The sequence below is a fragment of the Leucoraja erinacea genome, chromosome 4, assembly GCF_028641065.1.
Source record: "Leucoraja erinacea ecotype New England chromosome 4, Leri_hhj_1, whole genome shotgun sequence".
In the NCBI taxonomy this organism is placed as follows: Eukaryota; Metazoa; Chordata; class Chondrichthyes; order Rajiformes; family Rajidae; genus Leucoraja; species Leucoraja erinaceus.
In genome coordinates this window covers 86560425-86588315 of record NC_073380.1, presented here as the reverse complement: position 1 = coordinate 86588315, position 27891 = coordinate 86560425, and the positions used below count along the sequence as shown (strand labels likewise).

At 43.1% G+C, this 27891-nt stretch overlaps 1 protein-coding gene across 1 annotated transcript in view; it reads right to left on the bottom strand.

Moving 5' to 3' along the window:
• The window catches only part of LOC129696654 (zinc finger protein 407-like), a 528355-nt gene that overhangs the window by 193806 nt on the left and 306658 nt on the right, over positions 1-27891 (bottom strand). The window contains 1 exon segment of the mRNA XM_055634746.1: positions 1166-1332. Coding sequence (XP_055490721.1) covers positions 1166-1332 — 167 coding nt within the window.

Here is a 27891-nt window from a genome sequence, read left to right as displayed (position 1 = left end):
CTGCCGCCCCAACTGCGCACACACGGATACCGGGCCCAATGAGCACATGCGGTGAGACGGCGTCGTTTTGCGTCCCTACCCCGACACCATTTTCAATTGTGCGGCAGGCGCAGTTGGTCGTAAATACACTTTCTTTCCCCAAATCAACCCGCAGGCCGGACTGGACCCTTTCGTGGGCCGGATGCGGAAACTTCGCGAAATTATTTAATTTCCCTAACATTATCCGAAGACAATCAGAATTTCCTTCAAAGTGGAAGCACAGCTCCACTCACACCCCACCCCCCCACTTTCCTCCCTGCAGCTTTATAATCTGCAACTCTTCACACCTGTCTCACACCTTCCTTCCTTTCTTATCTCTGGCCTTATCAAACCTCTCCTCCCCTATGTCGACCTATCACCTGCCACATTTTGTTCTATCTCTCTCATTTTCCAACTTTCTCCCCCCACCCCCCCCAACATAATCGCAGTCTGAAGAGGGGTTTTGACCCAAAACATCATATACCCATGTACTCTAGGGATATTGCCTGAGCCACTGAGTTACTCCATCACACAGTAACTTTTACAAGGCCATGGAAATTAGTGTAATTGAGTCAGCGTTAAAATAGACCATTTGGCCAAACATCAATTACTAATCTATACTGAAAATACTACTAAAAGATCGAGCAATTATCTATTTTGATAAAGATAAATTTATCTTCCCCCCTCTGACTCCCTAAGGATTTGATTTTATCCTAAACTCTGATTTCCATCCCCTAACTCATACAAGGATCCACTCACCCTTCACTCCAGATTTTGTTGACATACACTGGCACTCAGTTTGGTCTGACCTCAATTTGAAAATTCCCCTCTTGTCCAAGACATGCCCAAATACATGGCTCAGTGGGAAACATTGCCTGACAAAGCTCTTTCAAACATTAAAGATGCTGTATAAATGTTGACGGTCTAACCCTCAATGAGTTGACAACAGTGAGAGGAAATGAAAAGGGGAGAACTGAAATCAAAACTTCATCAACACATATTGGTCGGAGCAAAGAATCGCTTATAATGGTGCAGTTATTCTGTAGGAGAATTACTTTGGATACATGAACTGCCAAGTTTCCATTGGCTAGATGTACATTGTTGACAGATTTAATAATCAGGTTATTCAGACAGTTAAAGTGCAAACCTGTGTGGGTCCTAAAGTGATCTCTCATGGCGGATGCTGTGAGGAAGGAATAGTGGCAGGTCAGCCAAGGGCACTTGAATGGCTTCTGGCCCATGTGCAGCTTCTTGTGATTCGTCAAGGCCCACTTCTCTGTGAAAGTCCGGTCACAGATTTCGCACACAAATTTCCTGTTGTGCAAAATAAAAAGAAAGGGGTTTAGATACAAGTGACAGGAAGGCGTAAGAAAATTAAAGCCACGCGTACAATCCTACCACAGCATTTTAACAAATAAACTGTCGTATCTTTATGGACTTTCTACACAGACAGAATTGCAGTCTGCGCCTGTCACGTCTATATAACCAGGCATTGATTTTCCTGTCAACACCAGGCACCTCAGCCATTTATTCTCTGCTCCACAGTTGGACCCAAAGGGTTTGAAAAATTCTGTTACAGTCCAGTTGCCCCTAAGGCAAATGTGAGAATGGATTTCACCTGTATGGTCTCCTCACTTATCCAGGGTGTGTGCTGTCAGAGCAAAGGCTAAACGGAAAATAGTCTACGCAGGGTTGCTCAACCAATCACACTGGCTGAACTTAACCACTATCGCGGTGCGTATATTCTTGGTTCAGCAGATAGTCCAGAATCACAGTCGTTGCTGAACCATATCACATTTCCACATTTCATGCCCTGTGACTAGACAAACCTCACAAGGCTCGACTCCATGTGGTAAGAGGCATTGATTAACTTGGTCCTGTTGCCAGATAGGCTGCACATGCCTCCAGAGATGTAGTGGGCTGAAGTTAAAAGAAAGTAACAATCATAGTTTGTTACTGAATACACCGTATTGATATTGCACCTGTGCAATTTTGCATCATTTATAGCCGACTTTCAGGGTTGCTATTTAAAGATACTCACCCCATTTTCTACATATTAATTAAAAAAGTATAGTGCATAAAATGCCACAAGCCAATTTTTGGAGGAAAAGATAAGAAATCAAACCTGAATGCAATCAACACATCTTATCAGATCTGGCATTAAGGCAAGATGAATGTATAATTCATAATCCAAAGGTAAACTTACATAAATTACTTTGCAAAACAATGGCACATATGAGTGGCTAAAAAAATGCCACCATCCACCAGATAGCAAAGGTTGCATTTCAGATGGGTTGAGCCTTTCACATTGCAGTGCTAGCAGCTTGGCCTGATGCTATGCTTATGGTGCCAGCAATTCTGGCACTGACAATGGGCCACTGGTCACAGTTTTTGGTCTTATCCAGGTAGATGATGATGAGATTGATCACGAGCCCTTCATGTCATGGACAAAGGGGAAAATGATCCAACAGCATTAAAGGGTCGGTTGTCATCATACTTTGTGATCTACAGAACAGTGGAACACTTTATCTCCGCCACCCAAGACACAATACTGCATTTCTTAAACCTTTGCAAATATCCATAAAAAAGCATCTTAAAGTAAACTGCATACAAACTTTGAGATGCTACTTGAGCACTGCACATCAAATCTCCTTATGATCTAATTCATTGAAAGACCTGAAACTGCACAACACCTTAGCCAAAGGAATAGAAAAATTCAGACTTCTGAAGATTCAGGTCCAAAATATTGGTACAATGTGCTTTTTCAGCCTTTTCAGTTGTCTCTATAGCTATTGATAGAAAATCCTTGCATCCTGTAAAGGCCAACATTAAATGTGCCATGCAACCAAGAGGCCCAGTAAATTCCTTTTCATGTATCAAAGATTCCACCCAAAGGCATGGGATTAGGCACAATTTTATTCATCAAGAATCACCACTATGGTACAAACAATTAGGGTCCCTGCACTGTGTCCCATACAGTGAAGGTGGCAGTGAATTACGGCACTGTACAGGCACACTCCCCTCCACATACAGGGTAACATTGTAAACTAGGTTTTTTTTGTAATGTGTATGATATTACTGAGAGGGAAAGTTGAAAAAGTCTGCAAGCACTCTATAGATAATCAAAATTAAATGTACACAGGCCCTATAGTTGCAAAAAGGCAAATTAAAGAGACAAATAACTGTAATTTAAAAAGTACATGAACGCAAAAAAACATTGGTATTCAAAGACCTTCAGGAAATATAAAATGATTTTTGTATTATATATGTTACAGTTTTGTTTGAACAGAGTCCGTCAAAGAGTCACATAATAACAAAATTACAGTTTATGACTAGAAAGGACAAAAATATTCAACAGCTAATTTCTGGACATCATTCTGTACATTTAGGGGAAAATAATTATACGTATCTCACTTCAAACTAAGCAACCAAATATATGTACATACACACCCATGCAGACAAAATATCAATGAATCCTGTCAATAAGCAATAAAAATATCAGCCACTGATGTGACACCCGATAGCCTGTCTGTTGAAAATGGTGGAAATCTTTCAGGTCTTAAAATAAATTGATTTGAAGGGTGAAATAAAACAAATATCGATTGTCATTTTTGAGCTGCAAGACAAACTACTGCTCCCAAAAGTTGCCACAGTAATCTCCAGTGTATTATACTTGGGTGTGGTTTTCAGCAAATGTGCAAGTCCATGGTTACTGCTGGAATGCTTAATGCTCATAAAGCTCCCTTATGCCAGGAGTCTTGCATTCCAGAAATGTCACAAATTACTACCAGGCCTGAAAAACACAACAAAAAATGATGGAAATACTCAGAAAGTCAGGCAGCAGCTGAAGAGAGGCGTGTCCTTCCAATTGACACCTCCCCCGTCTATGTCTTTAGCCACTATCAACTAAAAACATCACCATTCCCATTATTAAATCTCTCCTCATATCTCTGGTCTCACAAACTTTCACTTGTGGATTTTCCACTCCTTCCTTCTCAGAAACTTGAAGCTTGTTTCATTTCTCACTTTATCTAATTGACCTGAAAATTTATTTGGTTCTCCTCCCGCAGATGCTGTCTGACCTGCTGGCGTTTTCTTTTTATTTCAGATTTCCAGTTTAAAAAAAAATAAATCAAATTTGGTCTGTGGTTGGTCTGTTTTGCAACAGAGATGAAAAGGAATGGAATAATTTTTATCCGGATGCTGCATGAATTTGAAAGCGTCACCATGGGGACTCGTGAGATTGTCCGGCAGTTTGTAAACAGAGCTGCACATACTGTAAGTTGGGGATTTGTAACCTGGGGGAGGACCTGTAGTTCAAAAATGCCTTTAAATTAGAATTAGAATTAGATCCTTTATTTGTCATTCAAACCTTACGGTCTGAACGAAATGTCGCATACATACAATAATAAACAACAGAACAGATAGTAAACACAAATTAACATCCACCACAGTGAGTCCACCAAGCACCTCCTCACTGTGATGGAGGCAAAAATCTTAGGGCTGCTGTCTCTTCCATCCTCTTCTCCCTCTGCGCTGAGGCGATACCCCACCGGGCGATGGTAAGTCAGTCCCGCGGCTCACCGAGCTCCGCGAACGGGCCGGTTCAAACTTCGCTGCCCGGGGTGGTCGAAACTGTCGCCCTCCAGTCCAGCGGACGCAGCTGTTGACAATGTCGTCCACTGGCCCGCAGCCGAACCCCGGACTCAGGCCGCCGCCGCCAGAACGCCGTCTCAGCCACCGGAGCACCGTTCCAGCCCCGAGCCGGGTCGCCCTCACGTGAGCGCTGTTCCACCCTCGAGCCAGGCCGCCCTCACAGGAGCGGCTCAGCCCCGCGCCAGGCCGCCCTCACGGGAGCGCCGTTACCCTCGAGCCGGGCCGCACTCACGGGAGCGTCTCAGCCCCTCACGGGAGTGCCGTTCCAGCCCCGAGCCGCCCTCTCGGGCCGCCCTCACGGGAGTGAGCCCAGGGCGGATCCTGACAGGCTCTGCCACCGGAGCCTCGAGGTCGCCAGCTCCGCCATTAGGCCTCAGCGCAGATGGAGGCAGAGAAGGGGGATACGACAAGAAAGTCGCATTTCCCCGAAAGTAGAGACAGAAAGCCCTGTTTGAACCCCCCACCCCCCACACATAACACAAACCTAAAAACCAAAAACTTAACTAAACAAGACGAAAAAAACAGCACAAAAAAATAAAAACAAACGGACTGCAGGCGAGCCGCAGCCGTTCCCAGCGCCGCCACTTCCGAAAATGTCCAGAGATAATGAGATACTTTGAAAATGCAGATATTTGGTCAAATCACTGGGGTGTACTGTGTCTTTATGATGTATTTGTGCAGTACAGCAATGTTGTTCAGAAGCAAAAAGCCCAGCTGGTAAAGATTGAATGCTGTGCAAAAATATGAAGTAAGATGCTCGTGAGTAAAAGCCAAATGACTACCCTCTCCTTCCTTTTCCAGCCAAAACTGGAACAGTGTTGATCTATAAGTAGTCATTCAATAGTCAATTGGTACAAATTGAATTTCTGCTGCTTAATATCCACTGTTTTATTAATAGGAATTTAATTGGTTAGACTTTTAGCAGGTTTTGGAAATAATTCCACAAGGAGAAATCTTTATTCTGTTTCCACGGCACCTATTCTTAGATCGGCCCCTTCAATACTCTTTCAGATTCAACGTTAAACCGAGGCTCAGTGCCATCATTTTCAGATACAGCATCCTTTCGGCTTGGCCAGTACTTATCTCTTAACATTGCCACGAAAAATTCAACAGGTTACATGGTCACTATTTAATTACATTTGTTTTCTGGGTTCTTGCTGCATGCAGGTTGGTGCCAGCATTCAGCCAAAAGGTTTAAAATGTTGCACCTGTTCTGGCCAGTGCTTACTTACCTGTCAATCAACAGGTCATAGATACAAAATTTTGGTTGTGTGTTGAATTGTGCTGCGTACATTTTGGTTGCCATATTTTCCACACTATAGACGTGATTGATCTTCACAAAATGCGTATCATCAGTTGGAAAGTATTTTGCAACATCACGAGGTCATGAACAGAGCTATAAATGTGCAATTTTTAAAAACTGGAATCAGTATTATACTTCATAATACTGTGAAATATACACATATATATATATATATATATATACACACATATATATACACACACACACATATATATATATTTTATATATATATATATATACACTCACACACACACATATACACACACATATATATATATACACACACACATACATACATTATTTGTGAAATGTGGTTATATTTTTGAGTGTTTTAAGTTTTTTTTATCAGTGTGGGGGGGGTGGGGAAAGAGAGAGAGAGAGAGAGAGAGAAAGAGAGAGAGAGAGAGAGAGAGAGAGAGAGAGGGGGAGAGGGGGAGAGGAGAGGAGAGAGAGGGGAGAGAGGGAGAACATAGACCGATGCCCGTGCTGAACATAATGCCTAATTAAACTAATCTCTTCTGCCTGCTCATGGCCCATATCGCTCCATTCCCTGTATATTCATTTGTCTATCTAAATGCCTCTTAAATGCTATTATCTTATCGGCTTCTATCACCAGAACCTTCCAGTCACCTTCCACTCCCGATGTAAAAATAAATTGCCACGCACATCTCCTTTAAACTTCGCCCCTCTCACCTTAAGGCTAGGCCATCTCGTATTTGGCATTTCCACACTGGAAAAAGATTCTGACTATCTATCATATATATGCTTATCTATATAATTAAAAGTCTCATCTTGACCACTTCCTGTCTGCGTGTATATTGATTTTAGAAAAAACGCTACCCTGTACCGCTGTGATTTTTGGCCATCTTACTCACACAGTCCTCCTCCGCTGAGCCAGCCCTGAGGATTTTTCCCATCGACTAAAAATAAAAAAGTTATGAGTGTTTAAAAAATCTTGAGATTAGCTGATTGGTCCTCTCGCCTGTCAATCACCGCGATGAAGGTAATGCCCCTTCCGGCGGGGGGGGGGGTGGTGGTGGTGGGAAGAACTATAAAACCCCAGATGCCTGGATGTGAGTCAGTCACGCTGCAAGATCGCGAGGGAGAGGCCACGACTGTCATTCTAGGGTGTGAATCAACTGAACTGTGAGTCTGCCATGTACTTGAAATAAATGATTTGTTAGCCCTTAATGACAATGCCATGAGTTGTTTGGCCTGCTGCCCTGTCTGTGTTTGAAGGTGCAATGCTTAATTGGAAATGAAATGAAATGACAATGCCATGAGTTGTTTGGCCTGCTGCCCTGCCTGTGCTTGAAACTGCAATCCTTTATTAGGTCCGACTGTGTTTGGAAGGAATAAATGCTTTATTAGGTCCGACTGTGTTTGGAAGGAATAAATGCTTTATTAGGTCAAACTGTGTTTGGAAGGAATAAATGCTTTATTAGGTCCGACTGTGTTTGGAAGGAATAAATGCTTTATTAGGTCCGACTGTGTTTAGTGACTTTTCATTTTGTGACTTCCGCTTGGTGCAGAGGTCGCGCTGATTGCATAATTTCTGGTAAGTGCAGAGGTCACGCTGATTGCGGAAGTGTCGCTGACTGCGGAAGCCCCACAGTGGAGAGGCCGCGCTCAGCCCTGTGAGTAGATTCAAGATAGTTTACTGTCATATATATGGTGTGTGAGTCAGTGTGTGTGTGTGATTGTGCGTGTGTGTATGTGCATGTGAGTGTGAGTGTGAGTGAGTGTGTGTGTGTGTGTGTGTCTGTGCGTGTTTGTGTATGTGTGTCTATGTGTGTCTGTGCGTGTCTGCGTGTGCGTGTGTGTGTGTGTGTGTGTATGTGAGTCTGTGAGTATATTGGAATTGGTGGGGAGGTGAAATATTGCGTTGGGGGACCAGCCTTCCCGTGTCCAATGGGTCCCACTTAGTCTAGTAACTTATAAACCTAGCAGGTCTACTCTCAGCGTCCAACACTGCAGGGAAATCAATCCAGGATTGTCCAACCACTTGTTGTAGCTAATACGCTCGAAACCAGGCAGCAACCTGATGAATCTCTTCTGCATCTTTTCCAAAGTCTTGATGTCCTTTCTGAAAAGACCTGACCAGAACTGCACACTATGCTTCAAACGTGGCCCAATCGTAGTTGCATGAAGATGCAACATGACTTCTTGACTCTTATGCACAATGCCGTGGTGATGAAAGCAAGCATACCATATGCCTTCTTTACCACTCTAAAAACATATGTTGCTACTTTCAGGAATCTACAGACTTGGATCCCAAGATCTCTCCGCACATCAATGCTGTTAGGGGTCCAGCATTTATACATAAATAAAGCTCTAATGCTGTTATCTTCCGGTTTGCACGGTCATTCTATATGCGCAAAAACGGTACTCGATAGTGCGACGATTTTTCGCCAGTGTACCCACCGTTCTCCTGTAGCTGCAAATGCACCTAGTTTTGTTCCAAACGGTGGTCCCATCCCCAGCTGCAGGATGCTCCCCACCAGTCCCTGCCTGAAGCCAGTAGGGAGCGACAGCGATAGGCCACGATAGTGGTAGGCGACGGCAGAGATCCCCGCCCCCCCCCCCCCCCCCCCCCCCCACGGTCTCCGACAGGCACCGTCTGAAGCCAACCCCCTCCCCGGCTGCAGGAGGCTCCCCCACTAGCCCCCGCCTGGAAGCCACACCTCCTCGCCCGGCTGCTGGACGCTCTCCCCCCCACCGGCCCCAACAGGCCCTGCCTGAAGCTGTCCCCCTCCTCTGGGTGCAGGATGCTTCCCCTTTCCCCCACCGGCCCATGACAGCCCCCTGCCTGAAGCCATCCCTCTCGGATGCACCCTTATTAATTCATGCCATTTATAACCTTCACTCCACAAATATGCATGCCACGCTTTACATGATATTACGGTACTACACGAAGACTCTCTCTCTCTCAAGCACTAGTTAGTAAGTGAGTCGCAAGCAGCTGGCTGTTGAAATGGTCCAGTGTATTTGATGGAATAAAGTTGGACTTCATCATGAATGTGTTTTTATTATTGGGCTGCCAATGAACGTGGTGTCAGAAGTGGGATGAATTTTCCAAGGTAGTTTACCATGCCTAAGAATCGTTGCAGAGCAGTCACATCTGTAGGTGCTGGCATTTCGTTGATGGCAATGGTTTTAAATGGGTCTGGCTTAAGTCCATTATTGGTGAACACGTGGCCCACATAAGTCACTTCGCCGACCCGAAACCTGCATTTGAGAGGGTTGAGTTTGAGATTTACTTCTCTGGCACGATCCAGGACCTGTTTCAGATTTGAGTCATGTTCTTGTGCATTGCGCCCGGTGACCAGGATGTCATATACAATTATGTAACATGGGTAGCTATCAAAGAGTTGTTCCATAGTGCGCTGGAAAACCTCACTGGCTGAATTGATGCCAAATGGCATTCCTAAAAATCGGTAGCATCAGAAGGGTGTCGCAAATGTGGTTAAGATGAAGGATGCATGGTCTAGTGGCATTTTCCAAAATTAGTTCTTTGCATCTAGGACTTAAAAAATTGTGGCTTTACCCAGGTTGGCCGTGACTACTTCCACCACCTGCATTGGGTGGTGTGGCTGTTTGATGGCAGTATTTAAATCCTTAGGCAGATCCTTATTTCTTCTTTGTTCTTGACTGCTGCAACCATGGTGGAGACGCAAGAGGAGGGCCGTTGACAGGGGCTATTACTCCCAGTGATTCCATTCTGTCTAATTCAGCTTTGACGCGGTCCTTCATTGCATGCGGGATTTTGTGAGGAGAACTAACGACAGGTATAACTTCCTTGTCGGTTACAATGCTGTATTCTATGGGAAGCTTGCCCAGCTGATTGTCAAAAAAGTCTTTGTATTGTTCGAGTAGTTGTTGGGTAGGACTTTTAGACTCGACAGCTGATACACAGTTATGCCAAACGAAACTAGGTTCATATTACGGCATGCCTCATTGCCCAGAAGGAGTGGCATTTCTCCTTTAAGGATAAAAAATTCCAAGTTGTAAACTTGAGACGCTAGATGGCATTGTAATGTAGCCGTACCCACTGGTTGCAATTCCCACCCCCCACCAAATCGGTGTAACTTTGAGTTTGTTTTCAGAACAGTTTTGTTGTTGTGAATTCTTTAGAGATCTGCCTGGAGATTACGTTACATCTTGCCCCTGTGTCTATCTTAGCGGCAATCTTGGTGTTGTTGATACTAAGTCGGGAATCCAAGAATGTACTTTTTTGGCTGACTTCTTGCAGCAGCTGCGGTTGTGGTTTTGCTGTTTCAGTCAGTGCTTCGTGGGAGAGTGTGGGTTCATGTTATTGCAGATTAGGCAGGCAGCAACCATTTTTAGAATGTAGTTAGCCATGTCTGGCCAGAACAGCTTTCCTTACGCACTTTGAAGGGTTATTTCTGCAGCGGGATGGCCCCCAAGGACAATGTCGAAGTACTTGCTGTGAAGAGACTTCGTGATGACCGCGTTGTGTCCTTTCATTATCACTCTGTGTAGTACCGTAATACCATGTAAAGAGTGGCATGCATATTTGTGTGGTGAAGGCTATAAATGGCATGAATTAACAAGGGTTATTCTACACCGACTGCAGAATGCAATAAGAGACGCAACACATACGCACCTCCCCTCCCGCCACACACCCCTCTCCCCCACACCCCTCTCCCCCACACCCCCCCCCCCCCACCCCACACCACACCCCCCCCCCCCCCCCCCTCCTACACATGAAGGGGGGAAGGAATGCTGGGGGAAATTAGGTGAAATAAGCCACACCTGCGCAGTTAGGGGCAATGGGTGAGTGGTGGAATATTGCATTGGGGGAACGGGTTGCGTTGGGGGAATGGGTGAGTGGTGGAATATTGCAATGGGGAATGGGTTGCCTTGGGGGACCAGGCCTCCTGTGTGACTGGGACCCAACGCACAGTTATTTATCTGTGCTGATTCACTATATTTGTATGCTTTCATTATGGTCATATTTCATTGAGAATATTATGATTTTTAATTCTTATGATTTACAATGTGCAGGCCATCACATCGCATATGTTCAATTAGCCCGGATTTCTTCCTTTAACCTTTCTGTCAGTGCAAGGATAAAATCACATCACAGTGTGCCACCTTTTGCATGGAACTATTAAATGCAGCAGTGTTTTGCTTTAAATGTTTACTTTTGCTCTGTGCCCCATGCAACTGCTGAGTTGCAAAATAAAATACAATCACTCTTAGCAGACCTCTGCATCGCCCAGATCCAGAAATTAACCAAAATTTAGCCTTAGAATGCCATTCATAACTCCTTAAAGTAAGACATTAACAAAATGAACTACAAGAAGGAATTATGGCTCTTCCAATGTACTAGCAAGCCCTTAAAATAAAAATTGTGAATAATCTTTGAGTTTTATGCTTTTGTGTTAATATAAAATTCTTGCCTATGTCCTCCGTAAGTCACCAAGATCTCCTCTTCTGGCTCCCCTGGAAAGAAGCAGCTCTTCCATTGGTACCTGAAACCTCTGTTGCAATGAGCCTCTCTGGGATTCCCCCCTTAAACCTCGATCCACTCAGCCTCTCAAAATGTTGGTCTTTGAAATTGCAGTTGGATTATGCTTTAACTCCCTGAAACTCTCGAACTTTCCTCTCAAGAGTAGTCCTGAACTACTATCTCTCATTAGAGACCTTCGGACTATCTTTGATCGGACTTTATTGGACTAAATGTTATTCATGTTATTCCTTTTATCACGTATCGCTACACTGTGGATAGCTGGATTGTAATCATGTATTGTCTTTCCATTGACTGGTTAGCATGCAACAAAAGCTTTTCACTGTACCTCGGTATACGTGACAATAAACTAAACTCTAACCTCTCTCTTTTAAGATGCTGCTTAAAACCCTCATATTTTATGAGCTTTTGGTCATCTGCCCTAATATGTGATTGAGCTTCTGTTTGATGAGGTTCCTTTGAAATGTTTATATAAATGGAAATTGCTGTTGTTGCAATTGGGTACCATTTGTTGGTTAAGTATTGTATTTCCCCAAGATCCTGTGAACTGCGAAATGCAAATCAACTTCAATTTTTACCCACAAAACTGATTACAATCAGAAGCTGTCTGAGGTACTGTCATTGATGGAAATGACTATAAGCTAAGACAGGATGTCATTCTTCAGTAAGGGTGGAATAATGGTGTACTGAAGTCTGATAGCAGAGCTGGGGAAAGCTGCCAGGCATATCCTTGTTTCGTAAGCAGCAGGCAGTGTTTTATCTGACAGGCAGCGTGTAAATCTGTCCCCAGAATGTCCAGATGTTTAGTTTCTAACAGTCACTGTAATAATTTCGCTATTTTCTTTAGTTAGACCGATAACATCACTTTGTAGAATAAACCGTTGACAGAATGCAGAGGGATGATGCTCTTAGTCTATGAATGTATTCATTCCACAATACAGAAAAATAAAAACGGAAATGTTGGCATGTGACTGTTGTGCTGCTTAGCAGCTTATTGTAAATTTTTTTTTTTGTTTAGCCAGTTTACAACGGAGCAACACAAACAACTGTCACAGACGAGAAAATGCCCCAATATCTTCAATTGATTGTAACAGCCTTTTGTGTAACTTCTGTTATGCTTTTGAAAGGGATTAGTTTGCTGATTTTTATTTCACAGTACGTAAATGACCCTGGACTTTTGATTGCCAACTGAGAATACTGTTTTTTTTTATCCTGCACATTCACTTTGGAAAGAAGAAAGAACATGCATTTCTGTAGTGCTTTACTGAAGCTTGGAGCATTCCAACATACTTTATGCCTAGTAAGGAACTTTCGGAAAAGCAAAAAAAATGGCGTTGTTGGAAATCTGAAATAAAAACAGAGGATGTTGGAAACATCCTGTAGGCGGCGCGGCTCTGGCCAGCAGCGGCCTCTGCAGCCTGTCCGCGTTTTTATTATTTTTTGTCTGTGTTTTTATGTAGTTTTTGTTATTTTATGTTGGGGTGTGTGTGTGGGGCGGGAGGGGGGGGGAAACTTTTTGAATCTCTCCCTGCACTGGAGACCCGGCCTTTTCGAGCGGCCTCCAACGGGAAGAAGCCGGGGACTCTGGTGCCGACTCACCGTTGCCGTCGCGGAGCTGGCCGAGTCCGGAGCGGGTGGAGCGGTGGAGGAGCGCTGCTGCCGCTGCGCTGCTGCTGCTGCTGCTGCTACCGGAGAGTCGGAGGCTCCAACGACAGGTCTGTGGACAGCGGCACCGGGAGCCCGCGGCTCCCTGGAGGGAGACCGCTTTTCGGGGCTCCTGCAACGGCGAATTCTCCCGCCCGAGTTGCGGGGTTGAAGAGCTCCTGGAGCGGGGCCTACATCACTGCCCCGCGCGGCTGGAATGGCCGCGGACTCTGCGAGCGCACACCGGGGGCTCTAACACCAAGACCCGGTGTGCGACCTCGCACCACCCGGCGTGGCTTCAATGGCCGCGGGACAATCGCCATCGCCAGCCGGGGGCTATGACTTTGACTCTGACATGGGGGGGGGGGAGAGTGCAGTGGAGAGATAAGTTTATTTGGCCTTCCATCACAGCTATGTGATGGATGTTTATGTAAAATGTAATTATGTTGTGTCTGGGGTCTATTTGTGTGTAATGTATGGCTGCAGAAACGGCATTTCGTTTGGACCTCCAGGGGTCCAAATGACAATTAAATTGACTCTGACTCTTGACTCTGACATTCACCAGGTCAGCAGGTAGAACCAGTCAATGTTTCAGATTGAGGATAGACACAAAAAGCTGGAGTAACTCAGTGGGACAGGCAGCATCTCTGAAGTGAAGGAATGGGTGGCGTTTCGGGTCCAGACCCTTCTTCAGACAATGTTCGTCAATGTTTCAGATTGATGGTCTTTCATGAGAAATGGCCAATTCTCATAGAAAGGGGAAAGGCTGGTTGTCTGAAATTGCTGAATGCAGTGTTAAGTCCTGAGGGCTGTGATATGGCCCGTGGACCTTAAAAAGAGCAGTTACTTCTGTAATGTAGGAAGCAGGGCAGCCAGTTGGCATACAGCAAATGTTCACAAACAAAAAATTGTCAATGACCAGGTAAAAAAATAAATCTAATTAAAATGAGAAAAAATACATGCTGATATTTCATTGTTCCAGTAAAATATGAATCCCAAACTCACAGTTGGAAGTTATCAGCTACATAGCTTCATGAAAGTTGCAATAGCAGATGCTGGTTTACCAAAGAAAGGCACAAAATGCCGGTAACTCAACGGGTCAGGCAGCATCCCTGGAGAACACAGATAGGCGACATTTCGGGTCAGGGCTCTTCTTCAGACTGATTGCAGGGGTGAGAGGAAAGAAAGCTAGAAGAGTATAGGTGAAGGTGCTCGGTCAGGGTACTGAGTGCAGGAGTTGAGACATGTTATAGCTATACCAGACATTGGGAAGGCCATACTTGGAGTACTGTGACCAGTTCTAATTTCCCTGCTATAGGAAGGATACCATTAAATTGGAAAGGGTGTAAAAAAGATTTACATGATGTTATCATGTCTGGGAGGTTTGAGGTATAATGAGAATCTGGATATGTTTGGACTACTTTCCCAGGAGGGTAGGAAGCTGAAGACTGACCTTATAGAGGTACATAAAATCATGAAGGGCATAGATAAAGTGAATAGCTACAGTCTATTCGCCATGGCAGGAGACTCAAAAACTAGAGAGCATACATTTAAGATGACAGTTCACAGGAACAAAAAAACCCTTCCATAACCCAGAGAAAAACTCTACTTAAACAGTATACACCATCATACATCATCACTAAGCCACAATAAGTGGGAATTAAACCTCTAAAGGAAGATGGAAATCAAACCTTTTTTTATTTATTAACTTTTTCAGGATTTGGACATATTTAGCTATTTGAAAAAATATTGCTCATTCCTAATACAGGGACACTGCTTTTGTTTCAGAGGACATTTAAGAGTTAAATACATTGGTGGGTCTGGAGTCACATATGGTTCAGGTTGAGTAAACAAAGTAGATTTCTTCCCTTGAAGGTCAATAGTAAACCAGATGGGTTTTATAACAATCAACTGATTTGGTGCTCATCAGATAACTACTTTTTCTTCATTCAGATGATTAACTGAATTTATATTCCACAACTGCCATGGTGAGATCTGAACTCAAATTTCTGGATTAATCGCCTGATGATTTAACTGCTGTGCCACCATCTTACACTGTGCAAGTTAAACAGCTTTCCTAGCAGAATAAAGAGAACCGTACTTATTTCAGAGTAGCTTTTACCTTTGAGAGGGACGGTGACTGCTGATCTTCACAGAACTGCCAGTATTACTATTCTACCTCAATACCAACATCCCTGGTTCTCTTCATCCCGTTTCTTCCATTGGAAAGATAACCTGCTGTGTATTAATAACTTTAATATGAGGAAAAAATGCAGCATGATTGTAATTAGTTGGGTCCTACCCAAAGATGGTGTATAACAGGGAATCAAATAAAAAAACATCTTAAAAACAAACAAACACATCCTAACCATCCAACTAAGATTTCAGGAGCATAAAAATTCTCCAGGTCTGGAATATCACCTCAAGGTTGGTCACATTAGACATTAGCATAGCTGAAAACTGACAAAGCTCATCAGAGACACAAATTGGTTAATCAGCATCTAGACTCGATTCTGCAATCAACGTGCCATGAAATGAATGCACTAACCTCTGTACCACAAGCTAATTTGGGTTGAAGGTGCATTTTTTATATTTTAAAAAATTGGTGCGCAAATACCATTTGTGATCTTTATTTTACTTCTGTGTTTTAAAAGGAAACAATATCTGGTAAATGAAAGACAATCTATTTTAGAATCGTATAAGCCTTTCTGCTACAATTATTTTCTAAAGATCTATGATTAACTCCCATATTATACTCCGAGTTCAACCTCAAAACTGTATGCTGGAACAATCAAGATGAAATATGTTTCTTTACGTCTGCAGTGACACTTGTTTCTGAAATATTCACATTGTTGCCTTCATTTATTTTAACTGACAGCATTTTATTTACTCAAAGCAACTATGGGTGGTGTACTATAATTGGATATTGATATCTCATATTGATACAGGCCACCAATAAATTGCATGGCAACAACTTCAAATATCAGTTGCCATCTACGATGTTAAAAAATGAAATAGTATGGGTGTTTAGTATCAGAAGCATATCGTGTGAGCAAGAAACCGTTACTCAAATTTTACATTGGGAACTGCATTCACACAAATACAGAACTACTTACACAATCTTCTAAGTTAACATGTAAAATCATCTTTTATACATTTTATCTATGGCAGTTTTACATCAATAAAAATTCAAAAAACATAAGGTAGTTCAAACAAGCCCTGATGTTGCCGTAATTGTGTGTGAGCATCATATGTGTGACCTATACAAAGTCTATATACTTTTGTGCTGAGGTTGGGTTGCAGGTAGGGTTGTGCGGTGTGATTCAAGACCTTAAAGTTGATGGGAAGAAGCTATTCTTCAACCTGAAACTCTCTGTATTCAGCCCTGGAGCTAGCAGCAAGTTCAGAACTTGGGCAGGGGACCATTAAACGCTGCAAAAATCCAGACAATAGAAATCGCCTCTAATCATCTTCCTCCGAGTAGGAGAACTGTTCTGTTTCAGTATAGATACTCCCCAGAGTCATAAAATGGTTCTGAGGACCGTACTTGACCCAAAGATGTCGTATGTCGGAAAACCTGTCATCTGAGATTGTGGCACTTGCATTGGTAGGTTAATTAGCTGAAGATGTGTACAAATCTTAGTAAATTTTAAATCTTAGAGTCATAGATTCATACAGCGTGGAAACAGGCCCTTTAGCCCAACTTGCACACCCAAACAACATGCACCATCTACGCTAGTCCCACCTGCCCGCACTTGGCTCATAACTCTCTAAACTTATCCTCTCCATGTACCTCTTAAACGTTATGATAGTACCCGCTGGAACTACCTTCACTGGCAGCTCGTTCCATACACCCACGACCTTTTGTGTTAAAAAGTTACTCCTCAGTTTCCTATTAAATCTTTCCCCCCTCACCTTAAACCTATGTCCTTTGGTTCTCAATTCCCATACTTTGGGCAAAATACTCAGTACATTTCCCTGAAATATTCCACTCATGATTTTGTACATCTCTATAAGATTACGCCTCATCCTCCTGAACTCCAAGGAATAACGTCCTAACCTGCTTAACCTCACCCAATAGCTCAGGCACTGAAGTCCTACCGCCATTCTCTTAAATCTTCTCTGCACCCTTTCCATCTTGACAACATCTTATAACATGGTGACTAAAACTGAACACAATACTCTAAATGTGGCTTCACCTACATCTTATACAACTGTAACATGACCTCCCAGCTTCTATATTCAATACTCTGACTGATGGCAGCCAATATGCCAAAAGCCTTTTTGACCATCCAATCTAGTGACACCACTTTCAAGGGACCATCTCCCTGTACTCCCAGATCCCTCTGCTCTACAACACTTCCCAAAACCCTGCCTGAGTTGTTAGACTTCCCAGAAGGAAACACCTCATATTTCACTGTATTAAATTAAATCAATCATTCCTCAGCCCACCATTTCTCAGCAAGATCCTGTTGCAATTTTTGACAACCATCTTCACCATCTACCTTACCACCCACTTTAGTCTTGTGTGCAAACTCGCTAATTGTGCCTTGTACGCTCTCATCCAAATCATTGATATAGATGACAAACAGCAATGGGCCCAGCGCTGAACCCTGAGGCACACCACTAGTCACAGGCCTCCAGTCTGAAAAATAACCTTCCACCATCATTCTCTGCTTCCTTCCATGAACCTAATTTTCTATCAATTCAGCTATCTCTCCTTTGATCCCATGCAATCTAGTCTTCCAGAACAGTCTACTAGTTAGGTTTAGCTGATTAATATAGATACTATTGATGCAAAACATGCCAAACCATGGGAGTTCCAGACCACAAATGCCAGAGCAAAGGGTTTTAAATGTTTCTGAATCTTGCTAACTTTGAGTAAAGATCCACTATGTGTTGAAGGAGACTCCACTCAAGTCACAGGCATGACTTGTTCTGGACTGTTCATATGGCCTTCGTGCTTATCTGTAGGTGGTGGCACCGGACAGAGTCTTGATCATCAAATCCAGGGTGCCCTCGTGCAGCAGGTTTGGCTTAGAGACCCAAACTAGGTAAGTGCAATGCAATGAAGAATTCCATCAAAGATTCCAGCCGGTGACCCCAATTTGTAAACAAATTCCTAATTTTTAGACCTGGAAAAACCTTGTTATTTTATAACTCTCGATGTTTTCATTGTGCAATATAACAAATGATTGTTCATTAATTCTATACACTGTAAAACGGATGAGAAATATATTAAGTGGTGATAAAAAACACTTCACAGACTCACTGCGAGTTCAGAGTGCACTGAAGCATAATATATGGAGGCCATCTCTTTGGATGTTCTTCCACAAGCACAAGAGAACGATAAATCATGCAGTGCAGTGTTTTTATTTTACATCATGGGATTTAATATTTTGCCTGCCCTCTTCCCCTATCATCTCAGAGGCATGGGGGTACAATCCTCAATCAGCCAGGAGCCATCTGAGATCTTAAAGTAAGCATCCATTCATCACACATGTGCCAGGGAATTGCTTAGCTGAAGGCTATTTCATTCTGGGAGAAATCGCAGCGGGGATTAGTCAAATACTCACCTGATGTCTATTGTTGTGTACTAAATTGGCAGGATTGATTCCTTGGATTGCATATTCATATGTCCATTCTTTGGCCAGAGTCACCAACAACTGCTTGCACGGGAGGTCTGTTAATCCAACACGGTCCTAAATCATTTGGTGGTGCACGATGTGAACCCATTATCTGTCAATTTGGCCCAAGCCAATACTTAAGATGAGATATGTGAACAAAAATAAATGACGGGAATTCAAATATGCGCACACTCATGTGCATCTGCAGGCAAGCTGTAGACAGACTGAATGGCAATGGCACATTATGAATAACTAATGATGGACCAACCCAGGAAAATGTGTTAGATGTAGGCAGTGTACAACTTGTTTAGCACTAGTCCTGACACTAAAAGCAGCTGGAACAGTAGACCCCTTAGTTACTTTGTATTATGGGTGTTGAGAAGGCAACATACTGTCAGGTGTGACTCCCCCAACAGAAACTTCAAAGCTCTGAATTAACATATAGGGGAAGAATTTTTACTTTGATCATGACTGCTAAAGGTTTGCAACAACATTGGTTCCTGGTTACATTCTCTTCCTGACATTCAACTCCATCAAAGTCAAGTTTGTGGAACATACTGAAGAGTGAAAGAGTGAATGTGGAGAGGATGTTTTGACTTGTGGGAGAGTCTAGGACCAAAGGACATAGCCTCAGAAGAAAAGGACGTACCTTTAGAAAGATGAGGGTAAATGTCTTTAATTAGAAGGTGGTGAATCTGTGGAATTCATTACCACCGACGGCTGTAGAGGCCAAGTCAATGGATATCTTTAAGGCATAGATTGACAGTTTCTTGCTTAGTAAGGTTGTCAGGGGTTATGGGGAGAAGGTAGGAGAATGGGGTTGAGAGGGAAAGATAGATCAGCCATGATTGAATGGCAGAGTAGACTTGATGTGCCAAAAGACCTCATTCTGCTCATAGAACTTATGAACGGTTCTAAATGACTGGGAATCAGGAGGTAATGGTTTTTATCCTTATTTAGATCTTGCAACCAAAGATACATTTTCTTTCCTAATATTTTTAAACTATAAGACCATAAGACATAGGAGCAGAATTGGGCCATTCAGCCCATCGAATCTACTCCGTCATTTAATTGTGGCCAATCAATGTTTCCCTCTCAACCCCATTCACCTGCATTATCCCCATAACCTTTGACGCCCTTCCTAATCAAAAAAACCATGGATCATTCTGCTCTTTAGATTGTGAACTACTAAATAAACACCACAGGTGTACATTTTGTTGTGTTTCGGTGCAAGATGGGGAGAGGGTACATTTGACCCTGTTAGATGTCGTGAAACCAGGGAAAGGGGCTCAGCATCCCATTTTATGATTTCCACCTCCATTTTAATCCAAATTTAGACAGCAGGGAGAAGTGTTAAGCGGGCCAGTTTCTCACTCTGTGACATGTTGCACTAAGTTTGTATGCCTTTGTCCTCCAAGCCATGTAGTTCACAGTATGCTTTCTTGTACCTCTGGCCACCATATCCAATTTCTCCCTCCATGGTCTACTTATGTCCACACATGATATATACAGGAGTTGTCATATGAAAGGAAAAAGTGCTTGCCAATTGCATTTTCCCAACTGAGCTTTCTCGCTGACTATAATTCTACATAACAGTGCGTAATGCATTGAATTCTCCAATTTCTAGTCATACTCCCCCTATTAGCCCCTCACTTTCACACAATTCTCCCACCATCTTGGTCACCCTGCTCCTCGTGTCTCCTCAATTTGCTGATCACCCATTCCCGAGACCTTTAAACAGCCCTTCTTTCTTCTCCCTCTATGTCCCTATCAGCCCTTATATCTTTCAGATTTACTTTTCACTCTTCCTCTTCTTTATCTCATGCCCTCTTGTCTCCTTTTCAACTCTAGCCCTTGTCACTTACTCCACCCATTTGCCAAATGTCCCGACCCCACCCCAAAATACACACATACACACACACACACACACACACACACACGTCTGAAGAAGGGTCTCAACCAAAACATCACGTATTCCTTTTCTCCCTTGCAAATCTGGCCAAGGTTAACCAAATTTGTCCCAACATCGCCATTTATTTATCAATACAATACAATCCAATACGGTTTTATTCGTCACATTGCACATAAAGTGCAAGTGAAATGAATTTGCCAGCAGCGGTACAATGAGAAAGAACACACAATACACACTAAAAATGTAACATAAACATCCACCACAGCATTCATCACTGTGGTGGAAGGCACAAGATTTGGCCAGTCCTCCTCCATTTTTCCCCGTGGTCGGGACCTCAACCCTCCGCAGCCGTTGCTGCGGGCGTCCAGATGGTAAAAGGACAAGGTACAAGTCCAGGTAAGTCCAGAATCGGCTCTTCCCCACCGGAGACCGCGGCTTCAGGCTGGTGTAGGCTGCAGGCCAACGGTCGTAGATTTAAAGTTCGCGCCGCAGCCAGAAGCACCGCAGACTGCAGGGCCGGCGGTCGAAGCTCCCCTCCAGGGGTCCCCGGCGAGAGACCCCGCCCCTGATGGTAAGTAAGTCCCCACCGTGCCCGCGGTAGAAGTTGGCCGCGGGCCGGTAGTTGATGTTCTTCTTCCCCCGGGTCCCCCACAAGGGATCCCAGGCTGCAGATGCCGCGCCAACTGGAGCTCTGCAGACCACAGCTTCAGGCTGCTGGTTGCCGCGGGCCAGCGAAACGGAGCGCTCCCCTCCGGCGAGCTCCGGTGAGGGCTCGCCTGCTTCACGCCGAGAGTCCACGCTGCGCCCGCCGCTGAAGCCCCGGACATGTCTCCGTGAAAGGCCGCGCCGATCCTCGCTGTTAGGCCACGGGGGAGGCGACCTGGAAAAAGTTGCCTTTCCGTGGAGGAGGCGACCAAAGCAGTTTCCCCCTTACCCCCCCCCCACACCACCCCCCACACAAAACACACAAAGAAACACTAAAAACCCACATTAGGACATACTAAAAAAACAAAAAAAGTAGAAAGAACTGACGGGCGACTGGCTTGCAGCGCCCCCACCGACCATGCCTTTCTATGTTGAAGCAAGACATCAGCAAGAGCCGATTACTCTTCAAAGGAGGAAGGGTGGGGTCAGTCCGGCCCCCATGCCTCAATCTGATTACAATCATACAACTTGTCAAAGGACTGAGCCAGCAGCATCGGTTTAGTCATGGGAGCAACTGCTTCAATGTACCCAACAATTAACATAATGTCTTAATTGTTGGTACAATTTAAACATTTTTTAAACAGGTCAAGACTAGTAAAAATTATGATTGATTCCATACAACATTACTGAGCTTCAGGAACTTTTACCGTTAAAATTTACAGCAAATCTTACGACAAATCTAGGAAGACAAACCCTTCAGTTTTGAAGACAAGGGATGTCTGCATCTACAAATAATTTTAGATCCCCATGGAATCATTTACCTTGAAATTGCCAATTTACCAAAAAGAATGGCCAGAACTTTTGATTACATTTAAATTGTATTGTTCTATTTTAAATGCAAAAAAGTATTTTATTTAATTTTACTTAATTACAGAAGATGGAAGGGCAAGCAGAAGCAGAATAAAAAGCAAGCTAGCTCTACAATAATGTAGCACCAAATTTCTGACATCATTTAAAAATATGAGGGCTTTCGTTTTCATCCAATTAACTCGTGCTTTCCTTCAAATTAAAAAAAAATAAACACTATATAATTTAGCCCATGGTTGTTCAGTAATTTGCTTCTGCGGTATGTAAGCTAAGACAGGCTAGCAGCTCCAGCCTCTTGTTCTTCCTTTCTTATTACTGAATAATAATTCAATGATTACCTTAGATCACACGCTCTTCATAAATCAGGACCTGACATATGATGAAAAATTGTATTAATATATGAAACTTATTATATACTCCAAAATGCTCTCTTGATAAATTACGTTATTCAGGCCTGACAATGATTGCATTTAAGATGTTATTTCTGTTTGTAGTTTTATAGACTCAAATATTCTTCATAAAAAAAATTGAAGTACTGTGCTGGGTTCCCGAGTCAGAGGGCATAGTTTGCAAATGACAAGCACATAGCCTTGGCCGATTCACTGGTAGCAACCTGGGACCACGATAAAAAAAAAAGAGGATTGATGCACCAGAAAGCTGCCTGTGCATTATTTTAGTGTATAGTTTTGGTTCCAACGACACAGCAGGCTATTTTCCTCGACCATGCATAGCCACAACTCAAACTAATATACCTCTTCTGGCAGCAGAAAACTAAATTGCAAATCTAATGTATGAAGTTTAATTTAAAGAGGTGTTTAAGTTGTTTTACATGATACACATGCTTTTTCAACCAAGACTAGTGGAGTTATTGAGGATTGGATATTACTATTTACATTTTTATTTTAATAGCTAACTCCAGTAGAGGCCATATTTTGATAGGAAACTAAAATTCGAAATAAAATTACTATAAATAGTAAAGCAAACATTTTTGCCTTCATTCAGTACAGATTGGCTAAAGTACATCAAGAAGCCTATTCATTCCTTTTAGGGCCTGTCCCACTTATACGATTTTTTCTGCGACTTGCATAGACGCAGCAGGTCGGGAAATTTTTCAAACTGTTGAAAATCCAGCAACGACCAGAAAAAGGGTACAACTCTTTGGGCGACTACACCAAACAGGCGTCACCCCGCGACATTCAGATGCTCTTTAAAATCACTGCTTTGATCAAGATTTTGATGAGCAAGTTTAATGCTCCATTATGTGTCTTAATGTCAAACTTTATATGCTCAGTGGTATGTGGCACATGGGTCATTTGGAAATGTGAAGGCCACCATTACAATGCTTGCTGTTACTGCAGGCCAGTCCAAAATGGCACATATCAATATCATCACACCTATGAATCGATCGCCATTGTAATGTTTTTATTAAGGAAAACAGAGCCAACCTTTGGACTACAACATAATAACATTTGGGAAAGTACAAAATTAGCAACTAACTTTGTTTCTGAGATTCAACAAGGAACATAGACCTTTCTACAATAAAAGTGGAGGAGAGTAAATGCAAAAACTAGGTAGGAGGCAAGTTACCACAAGATGAACGTGATTTTTCCAGCAGCATGTTGCAAATTAGCGCAGTACAGTAGGTACTAACATAATAAATAGACATGGAGAGTAATCACTCTTCTTTCAGAAAAAAAATGGTGCAGAGTGCTTTAAAAATACAAGGGAAAGCAGAAAATATATTAACCACTCTGATTCTTTCCTGTTGTTGAACAAAACCAATGGCATATTTAACTCACATCAAGCAAACAATGGATCATTACTGGAAATTAGGTTGACACCTGGAAACAATTTGACCACCCTGTGCAGCTTTTTCTGTTACTTTATTAGTTAAGTTAGCAAATAATGTGTGTATCTAGGCCCCACACTCCACAATCATTTGTTTACATCGCATCACACATGAATTTAATTCAGGATATATGAATTGTCTTTCAGGATAGATGAAGTGTCTTTCAGGGACAATCTATTGAAACTCAGTTGGCCCAAATAGTTCTATCCTTCATGACAACCATGCAATCTTCATGACAACCATGCAATAAAAGAAGGGCAATTGTTTCCTTTGATATTTATCATAATTTTATTTTTGTTATTAAAAGCATAATTTTATGCTTTAAAAAGATTAGCCTATCAAAAATTCATCCTTTGCTATTAACATGGTAACTATTGTAAACACAATAAACACCTTTGGCTTTAGCTAAAAAAATCATGCCTTTCCTAAAATGCATCATAGTTTCAATTAAACTTGATACATGATGTGCAGGGCTGGAGCCCAAGCTCTATGTCTGCACAAACATTCCTTCCAGATTATGGCAATGTGCAGCAAGAGAGACATATTACTTCATACCAACAATAATGCTAGACTATTAGAAAGTGTGTTTTAATAAAGGTATCTTCAAATTACTGACTTTCATAATGCATTTAAGGAAGTCTTTTTCACTTGTTTAACTGCATAATTACTCTTTACCAGTCCGGTATCAGAAATGTAGGTATTCCCAAAATATTTATATTTTACCTACAACTTTGTGTTAAAAAAAAAATAAAGGTAAGGTAAGTTTTCATAAATTTTCATGAACTTTTTAAATGAATCAGTCCACATTGGGGCAAAGCACTGCTTCCAGGACCAACTAGTTTGGTTTAATTTAAGGGGCTGTCCCACTGTACGAGCTAATTCAAGCGTTCTCCCGAGTTTCCTCTGATTCGAACTCGGAGAATTACGGTAATAGCCCGATGTTGAAAAAATCTTTCCTCTGATTCGAGAACTCGGAGAATTACCAGTAATATGGCCGCTCGTAGGAAGGCACTCGGGGCCCAACTCTCTCGCTCCCCTCCATTGAGTCTGTCCAAAGCAAGCATTTTTCAACATGCTCTGAAAAATTACCCTTCACGGGAGGCGCTAGCTGCCGAACCAGCAGGTCGAGGAACCTTTCCGGCGGCTGTTTACTCAACCGACCTCGGTACCTGCCGTTTGCTAGCGCTCTTGATGCATTTTGTTGTCTCGACTGTACACTGACAATGACAATTAAAATTGAATCTGAACTGAATCTGAATCTGATGAGCTCCGACGTACCGCTACGTACATTCTACGTGCTTACCACGAGTTTGATTTTTTTTTAAACTCGGGAGAGCTCTTGAATTAGCTCGTACAGTGGGACAGCCCCTTTAGTAGGAAGTAACTGCAGATGCTGGATTAAATCAAAGATAGACATAAACGGTTAGAGTAACTCAGCGGGTCAGACAGCATCTCTGAAGAAAAGGAATAGGTGACGTTTTGGGTTGAGACCCTTCTTCAGACTATCTCGTTCAGTCTGTAACTTGTTCTCACCTAACACACAGGTAACAATGGCCTGTTTCCTTTATTATCGTTACTTTTTTGCATATCTTTCATTCATTTGTTCTATATCTCTCTACATCACCTTCTATATCTCTCGTTCCCCTTTCCCCTGACTCTCAGTTTGAAGAAGGGCCTCGACCGTTCAACACCATTCCTTTTCTCCAGAGATACTGTCTGATCCGCTGAGTTACTCCAGCTTTTTGTGTCTATCTTTAGTTTAATTTAATATTGTCACATGTACCGAGATATAGTGTATGTGCTTTGTTTTGTGTGCTATCCAGTCAAACCATATCACAAGTTCAATTATACACAAATATAAGAATGAAACGATTGGGGTGAATAATAGCAGATCCTCGTCTATGATATTTAAAGAGTCGTAAACATTCCGGCACCAACTTGCAACTTTCAATATAGAGTCAGAGTTTCAGAAGTACCATTCTGCCCCTTTCTGGAAGCACAACTTAAAAATGGTAATATGCAAGGGGCCTCTCTCTCCAGTAGCTTTGCAAAGCCTAATGACCCAGAATATTGGCAGGTGGCCAGATATTATGGAAATCACACGCTCTGGTCATGACCACAAAGGTGCATTTCTAGTAGGGATGGCGGGGTAGCAATTAGAACTACAATCTTGGGTGACTTACTTCTGACTCAACTCTAGTTTCACAAGGCTTAGTCTTAATACAGAATAATTCTTTATAGATCAAATAGAATCACAAATGTAAATTGGAATATACCAGTCACCTAAATACCGTGTCGACAAGGGAATGGACATCCCGCAGCTAATGACTCGCCTCTGACTCCCCGAAGGTCGCAGAGGAGCAGCAGCCAGACCAGTGTGGGAGTGGATTGGCTGAAGGAAGGCTTTCTCCTAGGTGACCACCGTTCGGGAGCCCAGGGCAATTACCTTGAAGGTAGCAGAGGAGCAGCAGCCAGACCAGCGTGGGAGTGGATTGGCTGAGATCCTAATTAGTTGAATGGACAGTTGTCTTGATTAGATAAAATTAAGTGCCGGTGTAGCAGAACGGTCTTGTTGAGGCGAAGTGCATTGGAGAGGTAAAGTGTAAGTCTTTAGCTCAAGAGTCTTCAACGAGGAGGCTACATTTATTTAATTTATTTAATTTAATTTAAATATTTAGTTATAGATGTGATGGAAGGAATATTACTGCACTGCATTCGCTGCAGGATGCGGGAAGTCAGGGGGCACTGCTGGTGTCACTGACCACTACACCTGTGGGAACTGTGTCCAGATGCAGCTCCTCAAGGGACTGGAGCAGCAGCTGTATGGCCTGCACTCCATCCCGGAAGACAAAAGTTTTCTGGACAGGACCTACAGTCAGGTTGTCACTCCAAGTGCACAATTGTTGCGACGGTTAGACACGGAAAGGAAGGGGATGAAACTAGTGTAGGAGACCTCGGTGGAAGTGCCTCTTGAAAACAGGTACACCCTCTTGGGAGCTGTCGGGACAAAATGAAATGAAATGATTCCTGTTATTGTGGCATTGTCAGTGTACAGTGACTTGAACCTGGCATTTTTAGCATCTCCCTTGAAAGGGAGACATCAGGGCGTTGCGGTGTTATAGCCTGCCGCCGTAACTACATTCCATACAGGCAAAGGTGGGTGACAGTGAGATTGCCCAAGGACACACGACAGTATGCACTCCAAGCGGGATTTGCGGCTACCTCCGGTCGCCAGCCGAACTCTTAGCCCATTGTGCTATCTGTCGAACTCTTAGCCCATTGTGCTATCTGACAGACGATGCTTCCTGTCCGAGTGGCGGACAGGTATGTGACTCGAATCCTGGCGCTGAGGCTGGACTGGCAAGACCGACATCAGGCAGAGTTATAGTGGTGGGTGACTCCATTATCAGAAGTGCGGACAGGAGATTCTGTGGCGACAGGCGAGACTCGAGGAAGGTGTGCTGCCTCCCTGGTGCCAGGGTCCAACATGTCTCACACCAACATAAGAACATCCTCGAGAGGGAAGGTGAACAGCCGGATGTAGTTTTGCATGTAGGCACAAATGATGTGGGTAAGAAGAGGAAGGAGGTTCAGCAACGTGAATATAGAGAACTAGGTAGGAGGTTGTAAAGGAGGAGTTCTAGGGTGGTTATCTCTGGATTGCTTCCAGTACCTCGTGCTAGTGAAGGTAGGAACAGGGAGATAGGTGATCTGAATGTGTGGCTGAGGAGTTGGTGAGGGGACAGAGATTTAGATTTCTCAATCACTGGGATCTCTTCTGGTGCAGGGGGGACCTGTACAAAAGGGACGGATTGCACCTTAATTGGAGGGGGACCGACATTCTGGCAGGCAGGTTTGCTAGTGCTACACGGATGG